Source organism: Colletotrichum lupini, chromosome 10, assembly GCF_023278565.1.
Source record: "Colletotrichum lupini chromosome 10, complete sequence".
NCBI lineage: Eukaryota > Fungi > Ascomycota > Sordariomycetes > Glomerellales > Glomerellaceae > Colletotrichum > Colletotrichum lupini.
In genome coordinates this window covers 129,197-142,533 of record NC_064673.1, presented here as the reverse complement: position 1 = coordinate 142,533, position 13,337 = coordinate 129,197, and the positions used below count along the sequence as shown (strand labels likewise).

The following is a 13,337-nucleotide window of genomic DNA, read 5'->3' as shown; positions in this document are numbered from 1 at the left end:
GTCGTGCCGCGAGAACCGAACTACACAGCTTTGGCGTGCCAGATCTTCGTACGAAGGAGCAACTGGAAGCGGTTTGCGACGGGCTTTTGCTCGCTCCTCGTTACCGGGGGGCGGCCAGCATGAGCAGGGGAGGGTGAGGGACATGGACTGAACGAAGCTGTTGGCAATTCCGATTGTGTCATTGAATCCGGGGTAGAACTGCGGGGATGGGGCCAGTTTGCGTTTGTAATTTGTTAAAGGGCGCGCGCTGTTGGTGTGGCGGTCATCCTCGAAATTATCGTCGCACTCTGTTCTGAACCGGGCTGGTCGTTCCTGGAGATGACATTCCTCCAAACCTGAGTCGTGCCATTCTCTCTTTGCCATGCTGCCATGTTGTCATGATGTTCCCAGTCCATGGTCCCTTTCGGTTTCAGCCGGACGAACGCATCAACGGCCGAGATTGCTGCAAACCGGACCATCCCAGCCGCTGACCACTCCGAGAAGAGGACGATATCGCAAGCTGGAGTCCCCGAACCATGCATCCCTCGCGCGGTGAACGCTCCGGCCACGCACGGGGAGCCCGCAAGCAGCAACTGGGCCAATCCCGTGTCCGTTATTTGACGTTGTGGGAACTCCAAGTGGTTTGCTGCATCCGTGCATTTTCCACATTTCTACATGACACCAACACCAACACCACCACCACCACCACTAGTACCGCCTTGGCCGCGCTCCCACGTTGCCCATACTTCATCCAAGACTGGTAAGCAATGCTTATCCCGCCAGAGGAACCCGGAAAGGAGTTGCTGCAGGTTCTCGCGCCTGCATCGTTCCGGCGGCAAAATACCCCTGGCTCGTTCCAGTAAGCTATTTAGTCTCGACGAGAACCACTCGCGGTCCTCGGTTGTTCCGGACCCGACGATGCCCACAAAGAGAACCCACAACAAGGCGGCATCGTGAGACACCCAGATGAGTGCAATGGAATCCGCGTCATCGAGGGCGTCGCGCATCCTCCTGACGAGGACCCGAACCATGTGTCCCGTCGTCGGGATCTCTCGCAAAACGGTATAAAGAAACACGTGGGCCGCAGAGACGAGAACTAGGAACCGTTTCTGCACTGGCGTCGCTGTCCGGCGCTCCACGTATAAAAAGTGCAGAATTGTGCTATCAGCCGTGTTCATGACGATCCTGATGTCGTCTGCGGCCACGGACACGGCACCGCCTGCCTGCGAGAGAATCGCCTGCCTCAGCGCCACAAAGATCCTCAGCGGCTCGTCGCTCTCGTCGGGGTTGTGGCCGCCGAGCTTCTCCAGGTGTCGCAGGGAAGGCGTCCTTGCGCGATTCACGACCGACGGCGGGAGTGACACCTGCGCGAGAGTGTGGAACATGGGGAACTTTGGCACTCTTCCGAGACCCGAGGCCACTTGGATGTCGATCCTGGGAGAGGGATTCTGGTCAGTTACCGTTCGTTGTGGAGGGCAATCGAAGGAGGTCAAGTCACACACCAATTGATGCAGCGGCAGAGGATGTAGTCGTGTTTGATCGTCTCCGGTCCCCCTCGAGCTTCTATCATGGCGTGGAGCCCCGTCAAGTGGACGTTTGCCGCCGAAAAGTGACCTTGAAAAGCCTACCAACATGTGTGTGAGAACTGGGGCGTCGAAGTGAGGTGGTGGTATTCGTATATGAGCGCTAGAAAATTACTTACTTCAACGCTTCCCAGCATGGCCACGCCAGCAAGAACAGAGAGGTCATTGCTTGCACTACGGGCAGATTCTTGAGAAGCTAGACGATCTCTGATCATCCGCATCGCCTCCCCCTTTTGCTGGTACCCTTCCCGCTGGAGCTTGAAGTCAAGGAGAGGCATGGTGGCGGTCAGAAACTCTGCTGCCAAGGCCAGCGTAACGCGCATGATGAGAGCGCTCTGCATAGCATAGGGGAACCATGGTCTCTGAGTATCGATCGTAGTGGAGTTGAGATTGAATCTGGTGGTGACTGGAGAGTTAGCTCAGACGCACAGCAGCGGCGTGGCGTGACGGCGTCCGCTCGTGAGCGGTAGAAGCTGCGGCTCTTACAATATTTCACCAGAGAGTCCACACAAGGACTACTAGGAATAGGTAGCGTATTGAAGGGGTCAGCGCTATCGCTCCCCAGTCTCTGTACCCAGGGTGGCAGCGATGCTTGGTGCAGAAACTCAGCAATGTCGGAGGGAGACTACGGAAGTGTGAGTGATGACGGCCTGAGTTATGTGGAGAGATGGGGATAAATAGCATACATGGGAACAGCGAGTTGACTGCACATCTTCTTGTTCTTGTTCTTGCAGATGCTTTGGACTCTTGGGTTTGGTTGACTTGAGCGTTGTTCCCGCCAACCTGAATCGTCCCTTCAACTGGGCCTTCTGCCTGATGGTGTCTTGTGAAATTGAGGCCGTCGAGGATCCCAGCTCCGAACGGCCCCTCTGGATGGCAGTTCGGATAGCATGACTTCTGGTGGATTTGCTCGCAGTTTGGAAACTCCCTTCAGTGGCATCGACGGTGATGAACTTGAAATCAGATTTGGGGCCCATGTCAAGGGGAGTTGGACCAGCCGAGGGGCTCCTTTAAGGCTGAAGCCCGGTCTGATCTCTAGCGTCACACGCCAGTCCCGTCCACATCTCCCACGATCAGTCGTCGTTATGCTGCCAAGATCAATCTGTCGGCCTGCGATATCATCAACCCCTAGACTCGTGCTCAGTAAGGCAACGAGCTAACAGAGAGGCAACAAAGGACAACAGGACCCCCCGCTGCACGTCAACAGCAACAAGCCTGATTGGTTAAGGCTCGCTAGACTTGGCTAAGGTTGGTGAATAAAGTTGGTCCAAATGCCGCGCTCAATGCTGAGAGTTAGTCATCAACCAGGTAAAATGGCCCGAGTTCTTTGCGAAGGATCGCGAGTTGAGGGGGATACGGAGCAGCTGAGAGCAAAAGGCAGAGAAGGGGAGGCAGATTGGCCCGGCGGAGGTACGTAACGGGGCCAAGACCAACACTGATAAGACGCTTGCCTAATTTGATCTAGCCATCCTTAGATCCAGTCGATGCAGCCAGTGAACGCCTGTCGCTTAGATGAGTGGGGATTGCTTTCCAATCGAGGCACGTAAGATGCAAGGGACACGTGACATGCGCAACGATCATCCGACAGAGATACGTACCCATCTCAGTTCCAGGCCCGATGTTCGTCCGTTTTCGGCCTCCGAGCGGACGAAGCGGACGAAAGATGCGTAAGCACCGACGACATGAACAACATCAGTGAGACAGGCAGCAAGCCAGAGCTGCCCACGGCAGATGATCTGGGCTTTCCAAACGAAATCACGTCTTTGTTTTCACTTTTGATCTTTACTCAGGGAGCTTTGGTATCTCGAGTTACCTCCATTGTTGTGATATTTGACTGTATGTAAAGGCAGCATTCGTCCTCAAGTCGTTTGGTTTGAAGCCCATAACAACAACATCCGAAAAGATGGATGAACGACCGACAAAGAAACGTAAAGTCCGAAAGGGAACACGAAGTTGCTGGCAGTGTAAGTTCGTCCGTGGAAGTGCTCCGGTTTCCCGAGCGAGATCCAGCTCTGCCGAATTCCCCGATTCAATCGCTATTCTTGATTTACTAACACCCCGTCCAGGCAGGAAGAGAAAGATCCGCTGCGAATTCTCCTCCAACGAAGAAGAAACCTGCAATGGCTGCCAGGCTCGCGGTGCCGCCTGCGTAAGCCAGGAGTTCACCGACGATGAGCCGTCCGGCCCGCCTGAGCGCGGCCTTGCTCAGCGTCTTGGACGGTTGGAAGAGTTGATGGTGAAGCTTGCCGACAAAATGGGCCCAGAGCCTTCATCGGTCAACAAATCGACCCCGCCAACACCGTCGGTCGAGGGTTCCCTTCGTGTTTCCGATTCAAATGTCACCCCGGATGACTCGTCCTGGCAGTCCGTGAGTGGGACCACCGCCGTCTCCGCCCCGATTCCCGGCCGCCCCCTATCCCAATCCGCACTGAATCCGCCTGCGGCGGAGCGTCCTCGTGCTGGCAGCAAGTACGACAAGATATGCCGCGACATTCACTCCGTGTTCCCATCTCTTCAGGATGCCCAGACCATCGTCCAGTCAAGCAGAGGCCCAATCTTCGTATTAATCATCTTTTACTCGTACCAAGATATTCTCGAGGGCAAATCCCAGCCGACTTCTTCTCTCACTGCCATGCCAGATGTCACCAAGCACCCGGCTATCTTGGCAAAGCATTTGCTTCAGTTGACCATTTGTCTGCAGCAGATGCCGCCGTGCTTCGACGTTTCTCAACTCGAGGCTTGCCTGAAGTGCTCCATCCATGAAAAGATGGCAGAGTGGACAGCAGCCGCCAGCGCCGTCACTTCCAACGACGAGTTGGTGGGTTCTGCAGAGGGCTTGGAGTGTCTGATTCTCGAAGGGTTCTACCTCGTCAACTCTGGCAACCTCCGCAAAGCATGGCTCGCCATGAGAAGAGCTCTTAGCTTAGCACAACTGATGGGCATCGAGCGCGATGGCTCGCGGCCGTTGAAGTCGTGTGATGCCTCAACCGACCCTTCTACGATGCCTTCTTCTCATGCGCTGTGGTCCCGTATCAATTCCTGCGATCGATACTTATCCCTACTCCTTGGTCTCTCTGCCGGCACGCAGGATAACAGCTTCATGTCGGAAACCTTCCTGGTCCGTGACACGCCGATGGAGAAACTGGAAAAGAGATATACGGCCATCTCGCTCCGAATCATTGAGAGAAATCGCACTGCAGCGACAGAAGCCTTTGCCATCACTCAATCTGTAGACTGTGAGCTCGAGCACGCGGCAAAGTCCATGGGACGCAGCTGGTGGGAGATCCCGCCCGTGCCCGACTACACCGACACCACTGGCCAGATGAGCATCATGTCGCACCTGATGCTCCAGATCCACCACCATAGTTTGCTCATCTTGTTACACCTCCCATACATGCTTCGCAACCAGACAAACACCCGGTTCGACTACAGCAAGAATACGTGTTTAGAGTCTAGTAGGGCCGTCCTGAGACGATGCGTCATCTTCCGCACCGCCAACAACGCAGCATTCTCATGCCGCCATATTGACTATTCGTCACTCATGGCCGCCATGACGCTTCTTCTCGGTCACCTCAGTCGTCCTCCTGGCATTCGTGAAGAGGACTGGGCGAGACAACGGAGCGAGGACCGGACCTTGGCTGAAACTGTCCTGGCCAAAATGGAGGAACTAGCTGTGCTGAACGACGACAAGCTATCCGGCGAGAGTGCAGAGATTATCAAACAGCTGCTCCCCATTGTCGACTGCTGCAACGGGGTAACTCCACGCCATTGCCCCGAATCAGAGGTGAAGAATCTTCAGTTGAGCATCCCTTATCTCGGAATCATCAATATCAAAACCACCGCAAATCAGACAGCCGAGTCGCACTTGCTGGATCTTAGCCACTCACAGCTGCCAACACCAGCAAACACAACGACTGTGGCATCGGAATCTCTCCAGCAAGACACTCCTCCAGCAGTATCCTTGGAAGCACTCCTCGGTCAGGACAACACCATCCCCCACGAGGACGTGTGTGCGGGCTTCAGCGCCGATTACCTCGGATGGCCATGCCCTGGAATCACAGCAGAGGCTGGAGATTGGGCGTTTCAAGGCGTAGATACAACTTATTGGTCCCTTCTGAACAGCGGCATGTCAGGTGACTTTTCTCAGTGACGAATTCAAGCCTTCAGTGCCCAGCAAGGGACGGAAAAGGCGTAGTTGAAAATCTTTGAGCTGTTCAGATGCTAAGGAAGATGGACTGTATTGCAACGAGTCTTTCAAAAAGAGGAATCAACCCCCTTTTCAGTCATCCGGGTTGCCCGAAACTCAAAGCGCACAGCCAAGGAGGCATTCAAGGTCGATCTGAGGCCTGCTCATGTCTGAAGAGCGTAGCCTGATTTACGCATCCACCACTGGACTTCTGTTGGATTCTGCCAAGTATTGTCACTCTCCTGTTGAGCGTGCATAGTTGCAGGCCCGCTTCACGTCGAATAATAGCGCAGCCTAAACAGGCAAGGGATCATGCTGCTATTGGACCCTGTGGTTTGCCCAAACTTGGACCAGAAGACGCAGCACTTGATCAGAAGTTCAGAACTACCATTTGTCCTCGGCAAGCTGGCCAGCTCCTCTGTCTCCTCTCGTAGTTGGATCCTGAACTCAGAAAGCCAGCCAACGAAAGCGGATTGACAAGGTAGAAACCCTCCAGGGGAACGCTCAAAAAGACACGATAATGTTTGAGTCTCTGAAACAAATATCCACGTTCAACATTAGCCCCAAGACTCAGCTAGTTTCTGTAATAACGGAAATACAGGACAAGGGATCTTTGCCATTTGGTCGTTCCAAGTTGAGGATGCAGATGGAGACTAGTCGTACTTCATTTCTCGCTTGGTCGAAGTTGGGCATCTCCGCAGATTCGTGAGCCCGGTTAGCAACAAGACTTTCCCTCGGAAGTTCGATGATACTTACGGCTCGGCACATGCGGCTTTTGGAAAAGTGAACATGTTGGACTTTCTCCTTACCTAAGCCAAGCTGCCAAGAAGGGTCTTGGCGCAAACTCTTCAACTTGGATGAGGCTTGCTTGCAACGCTGTATGGTTATGTACTAATATGTAATTCCCAGAAAGGGGGAACTGGGGCTTAGCAATACGACTCTACAGACTACAAAGGTGCTGTCTAATGTATGACTTTACCATGACCCCGGCCAGCCAGCCAGGCGTTGCTGGAGACATCCCACTCGGGCAATTCGTGAACCATAAACTGCGTGGGCCACCAGCATTCGTGCAGCACGCCGGGCAGAAATAACCAGCGCCCGGATCGAGACCCGAAAGACGCACTGATGGGGTTGCCAAGGGGGGGTCCTGGAGCATGGGCACCTGAGACTGGCATCCATCAACGCTCATGTCCGACAGCCGCAGGAAAATCCATGACTCGTCGCCGAGCCAGAGACCAATCGGGTCGCTGGCTCTATACTACATATGGGTACTTGGGGGCACATTTGGGGCACAGATTGTATAGTTTGGTGGTCTAGAATCCTGATACAGGTTAGACTTATGCTTATTCCGCTGCGCAACTATACGGAAAAAGGACCGCACTCCAACTTCAGCAGGACATTGTACCAGACTCATCAGACAGCCAGAGCATTGGGCAAAGGAGTACACTGCTTGCGCCTATCCAGATCCATAGACCGTCCGTCGTCTGATGCCAAGGAGCAAAAGTCCATCACGGTCGTCCCGATTCGGTAACTGACCCTTAGAGACGTGAAATTGCCAGACATGGGGAACACTCGGCCGCTGTCCGGATTAGTGTTCACTCCACGTCTCTTTTCGACCATGGCGGAGATCCGGTTAGGACCCGTGTGACGTGACTGGTTGAGGTAAAGGACCCATTCAGATCCTTCAGCCTCAAAAGTGGACGGCGATGACCAGGGGAGACTACTGGGACAAAGGGTCTCGAGGTTCTCGGTTCTCGGTCCTCGGTATAGACTACTTTTGTGTATTATCGATGCGGGCTGGGGTGAGTGAGGCGATGGAAAGGTCCCTAACAATTCTGAATTATTGCCAGAATTAGGACCGTGGTCAATACGTAGAAAGTAGACGAGGAGATATGAGGCTAGATAGGAGGGATGAGAATGAAGGATAAAATGGTCACAGGTCGCTCTCATCATCAGCTTGGTCTCGGAATATTCAGTCTTCATCCAGTCTCAGTTGTCTTTCTCCTTATACCCACACCGGTTCTTACTCTCTTTGACGCCTTAAAGAACTGAAAATTCAAAGTCACAATCTAACATTTAACTAAGTTTGACTATCTTTACCTTTGAACACAATGATCTCTTCTTGTTAGTATCCCTATTATAAGGTAGTTAGTTCGAACCGTAAGTAACGAAGAGATTAATTAAACTATATAAATATCTACGTAGTAAGTATAAAAAGGAGGTTCTAACTATAGATTAGGCTAGCTATAATAATCGTAAATAGGGCCCCTAATTAGCCCCTACGTAGTCGGCTATATACCGCGGTCGAATTAAACTTCTAATCCGATACTAACTTTCTCTTTTTTTTATCGATTTAACTACTACGGTTAGAAATATAATTCGACCTCGGGCCCGTTTACTAAGTCGTCTCTTTTTCCCCTTTTTCTTTACTCTTTTTATATAGCCTATTCCTCTATTCGTATAATAACTTTTCTATTACCTACGAATTACTCTAATCCCTTATTTAGTACTACTTTTATAAAAGCGTTTACGAGGTTATTTTTATTATTAATCTAACAGATCTCGAGTATCTTGTGCTTTTTATACGATTACCTAAGGGCTATAATATCGATTATAAGCCTCTTTTCCTTTATCGTTCTTAATTTAACGAGGTATTCGTATAGCGAGTAAGAATTTATATAAATAACCGTTAGAATAGGTAAAAGGCTAATTCGATTAGTAATTTTCTTTAGCGTTATTAAAATCGCATAGGAGAGGTTAACGCCGTTAACTATATTATAAATCTCTAACGCTAATATACTTCTTATTACCCACTTATTTTTAGTTAACGAGTAATAGATTATATTACTATATATAATAAATTCGCTCTTACTTATACTCTCGTTAGCTAGGATAATAATATACCCTAATTACGAAGTAAGGTCGTTATTATTCATAAATAACCTATTAACGAAGACGTAGAGCTTACTAGTTATAAAGTCGATCGGGTAGTAAACGAGACCTCGATCGAAATTCGTTTATTATTACTTAAGCTACTTATTAAGTACCTCGACGTCTCGTTTAGTTAGATTTATAGCCTACGCTACCTTAATATAGTTAAAAGTCGCCTCGGGCTAATAAATACTTATAATATATACCCCTCGTATAAGCTTAGTTTTATATTACTTCTTAACGTTAGTTACGTTTAGATCGACGAGGTTAATCTTCTCGCCCTACCCTTTTTATTAAAAAACGACGGTTTCCTTTTTAATTATAAAAATCCCGCTATTAAATACTAGGGGGGTATTTATTATAAGGACCTTTTTTAGCTTCGCTACGAAGCCCGCTTTCTAAAGCTCCTTATCCTCCTTTTTTATAAAGTTAATATTAAATAGGCCTAATATATTATCGGTCTATATTCTAACGATCTTAAATTAGTTGCCTTTATACTCCGTAATTAGTAAGCACGGGTCGTATATAGAGGTAATTATTAATAGTTAATTAATATAAAAATCGTAGTAAGTAGCCTATTAATAAGTACCTAATTCTGCGAGCCTATATAGTAGCTTAAGTACTTTAATAATCGTACTTTCTAAGTACTTATTAGCTATTTCCTTCGGTAAATGGGCCAGGATTTTCCTTATGAGCCCTATAGCCGATTAGGTATAGGCCTAGGTAATATCACGGCTCTAAATCTCGTATCCCTTTTTCTATAGTAATACTATTAGTACTATTATTAATCGTTAGCTATAGCGCTATATAGTAGGCGATTATATAAGTAGCGTCGCCTTTTTAACGTTACTATATTCCTAAATTACGTATCTAGACTTCTCGTACGGCTAGGGTATTTCTTTCCCTTTAATCTTACGAACTATTTATAATTTAAATATATAGAGGTTTATATATTTTTCTAAGTCGTATAAGATAAATCGATAGACCCCTCGATCGTAAAGAGTATCTACTTCGATAAGATCTAATCCTTTATACGGCTTTTTAGTAATTATAATTACGCCTTCTTTACGTAGTTTAACTACTAGCTTAAAATCGGCTTTCTCTTTTATTATATAAAAGGTGTTAATTACCTCGTCGCTAGTAATAAATTACTATATTAGGGCTTACTATCGTAGTCTTTTATAACGTCTTACTAGTAGTATTAGTACCCTTTTAGTAATATCCTCTTCCTCGTCGTCTATTAGTACTACTACGACAATTTCGTTAAGGATAATTTCTTATACCTCTACCGCGGGTTATATAGTTTCCTCTAGCTCTTCTTTTTCTTATAGGTTAGGAATTACCTCGTTAGGATCTATATAGTACGGTCTAACTACTATAATTAAGACTTCGAGTAGTTAGTCGCGATCTCTTATAACTATATAAGAGCGCTCGTCGATAGAAATTAACTTATATAGCCTAGTCTACTATTAAGTAATTTCGCGCTATATTTATATATCCGAATTTAGTAATATATTTAGATTATCCCCTATATCGGGCCTATTGCGCGCAGTAATTACCTCGTTAACTTACTTTTTTATACTTACCTCGCGTAGTACCCGTATTACTTTTTTAACTACTTAGGCTCGTTAGCTTATACCTAGCGACGGTAGCGAGGCTAAGGTCGTTCTTAAATATACTCTAAATACTAATAGTATTAATATAAGTCCGTTAGGCCCTATAGTATTGTTATAGTATTTAAGTACTATCTAGAGGTATTCGTCGTTAGTAAAATCCGGATTTTCCTCTTTAATAATTCTAAACGCCCTTTTTAACTACTAGTATGCCCTTTCTACCTTTTTAGTATTATAGTGCGTTTTAACGAGTACGACTTTTAGCTATATACCGTAGGCCGTCGTATTATCCCTAAATTCTACTGACTTAAAACTAATACCGGCGTCGGTTTTAATACTATTTAGCGGTCCTTAGTATATATCGATCTAGCTTTTTCGTAGTACTACCCATACTATTTTTACTTATAAATCCTAAAGGAATTACCTTATTTAAAAAGATATAACTACGTCGATTATATATAGTACTAGCCGACTATTTAAGTAGAAGATATCGACGACGATTTCCTAGTTAAAGTTAAGCTTATTACGTAATTTAAACTTAAATTTACGTGGGCTCTGCGTATTTATTTAGTATTAGTAGTATACTTTCGTTAACTACTTTAGCGCCCCTATTTCGATATTATTATTATTTAATTACTTTAGGAGGTTATATAGCCTCGTAACCGACGGGTGCCTAAATCTCTAGTATAATCTTCTAAGCTTACTTTCCGTTAGGTAATTAATCGACTTTATATCGTTAATAAGCTTTATAAACGCATACCCCTATTATCGTTCGACTACCTCGAAGTGCTTATTACTAGAGATTCTATTCCTCGTATTATCGAATATAATGCCTAGTCGATCTATGTCTTTTAGATATAGGAGAAATGGGGTATTAATAGGTAAAATATAGAAAGTTATCGTTCCGAAGTACGTCTCTATTTCTATTATACCTAGGGTAACGATTTCCTTACTTAGGCTAAAACTAATCCTTATAATACCCGCCGTCGACGTATTAAGCGTTATTAGTACGATCTTCTATAGTACTTAAAATTACCCTTTTCCTCTAGTTAACTATTATAATACCCTAGTGTTTAGGATAATCCTATAGAAATTATCTAAGCCGTACTTTTTACTTGCGTAGAATACCTATACGAGCTTAGTATTTAAAAGATCTAAATAGTATAAAAAGGACCCCTCTAGCTACCCCTAGATTTACTTAGTATTATATTCTTTTTTTTTAAATATTAAAAAAGATAGCGTCTTCTCTTTAATCGTTAAGAGAATAGGCTTTGGCCCTATTAAATTCGCCCTTTTAGCTACCTTCGTATCTGTTATCTAAGGGACCTTCTCTTATTATTTATAAATAAAAGCCTACTTATTAAGAGCTTCTGCTACCTTTTATTCGTTTAGCCTCGTATATCCTCTAGAGGCTAACGGGGCGAAAAAAGAGTAGTTAATATCGTTAATTTCGTCGTAATCTAATTCGTTAATATAAGGGGTAAGATCTTCCTTATCTTCTGAATTTTTTATAAGGGGTATATATTTTAGGCCGCTACTTTAGCTACTATTACTAGGTTCCATACCCCCAGATCTGCCCTTATATATAATAAGGAATTAGTTTAACTAATAAGGGCTAGTTTTGCCGTCTATTACCCTCGACTTTTTTTACTATTCGTACGATTTAGTACGCTCTTCCTTAGAGTAGTTACTTAACTAATATCTATCCTTTTTATAAATATAGTATTACTTTTTTTATTACCCTGCTTATAAGTTAAATCTCTACCTATTTAACGAATTTAGGCCTCCTTACTAACGATTACTATATTTAGCCTCTTTTCCTTTCTTATTATACGTTTAATCGACTTGATATTATTAATAAGGGCCGTCGTATACTTAAAGGTAGGTTTAGCGCGGTATTTTTACCTTAATATTAAAGCTAGATCTTAGCCTCGAGTAGAGCGTCTCGTAGTCTTCGGGTACTTAGTATAGGATAATCTTTATCTCTAATATACGCTAGACTATAATATAAAAATATCCGACTTTCCGCTCGTTTATCCCCTTATTTAGCTAAGTTTTCGCTAGCTTATCGATTCGATTAATAAGCTCTTTAAGGATCTTTACTCGTAATTTACCCTCTATTATCCTAGCTATAGATATAAAAAAAATCGCTCGTAGCTTAGATAAGAGCTCTAGGTTCTTATTATAAGTCTCGAAGCGGCTTTGGATTACGTTAATTATATTAAGAAAGTCGTTTCGATCGAAATTACGCACTACTTTATAATAATAATTAGAGGCTTTACCTACGAGTACGATATTAATTACTAAATAGTATTAATATTCCCTAATTCCGACCTTTTTATAGTAATTATAAAATATCGTTAGGGTTTCTTATAAGACCTTATACTTCCCCCTAGAGTATAATTTCTCTTTTAAAAAGATCTTTTTAAAATCTATAACTTACTTCGTATTCGCTACTAGATTTTTAGTATTTATATACGAACCCTGCGTCGCTACGTATTATTAATAACTTCGGGTCGTTTACCTCCTTTTTTATTAGCTAATCGGCGCCGAATTTCGTATTAGTAGCGGTAACGAGTTATAGATCGAAATAGGTAGAATTATTAATTATTATACTTCTAGTACTATATTTTGCCCCAGTATATCCTTTTGCGACGATAGATTTCCGTTAGTAATTATAGGGAGGAAATCTAGGTCGTTTACCCTTTTTCTAAATTCGTTAAAGCGATTATACGCTCTATCGACCTATACCTAGTTCTATAGTACGAATTCCTCTTTTATAATTATCGCTATTAGTATTTTATATAGCTCTTATAATTATAATTACGCTAGTAATACCCCTCGCTCGTAAAGGAATTTATTAACTACTTTTATAATTCCTAGGCTTATGCTCGCGAACTATTTATTTAGTTAGTAACTAAGGTTGTTTATAATCTCGTAGAATAGGGGTTACCCCTATAGCCCCTTTTTTTTATAAACCTTAGTTAAATAGATTAATACTATGTTAATTTACTCGCTATTAAACTAATCCGTAATTCTATATAT

The 13,337-nt window shown here is 44.9% G+C and overlaps 2 protein-coding genes across 2 annotated transcripts; one reads left to right on the top strand and one right to left on the bottom strand.

The window, feature by feature from the left end:
• Positions 1–233: 233 nt before the first annotated feature.
• On the bottom strand, positions 234–2,539 carry CLUP02_17250 (uncharacterized protein; the record flags this gene model as incomplete). Its single annotated transcript, XM_049296163.1, has 6 exons — positions 234–572; positions 666–1,413; positions 1,482–1,603; positions 1,682–1,958; positions 2,049–2,077; positions 2,249–2,539. The coding sequence occupies 6 exons, from the start codon at positions 2,537–2,539 to the stop codon at positions 234–236; spliced, it is 1,806 nt and encodes a 601-aa protein (XP_049137387.1).
• A 926-nt stretch (positions 2,540–3,465) lies between these two features.
• On the top strand, positions 3,466–5,712 carry CLUP02_17249 (uncharacterized protein; the record flags this gene model as incomplete). Its single annotated transcript, XM_049296162.1, has 2 exons — positions 3,466–3,526; positions 3,629–5,712. 2 exons carry the CDS (start codon positions 3,466–3,468, stop codon positions 5,710–5,712), a joined length of 2,145 nt encoding a protein of 714 aa, XP_049137386.1.
• Positions 5,713–13,337: the final 7,625 nt, after the last annotated feature.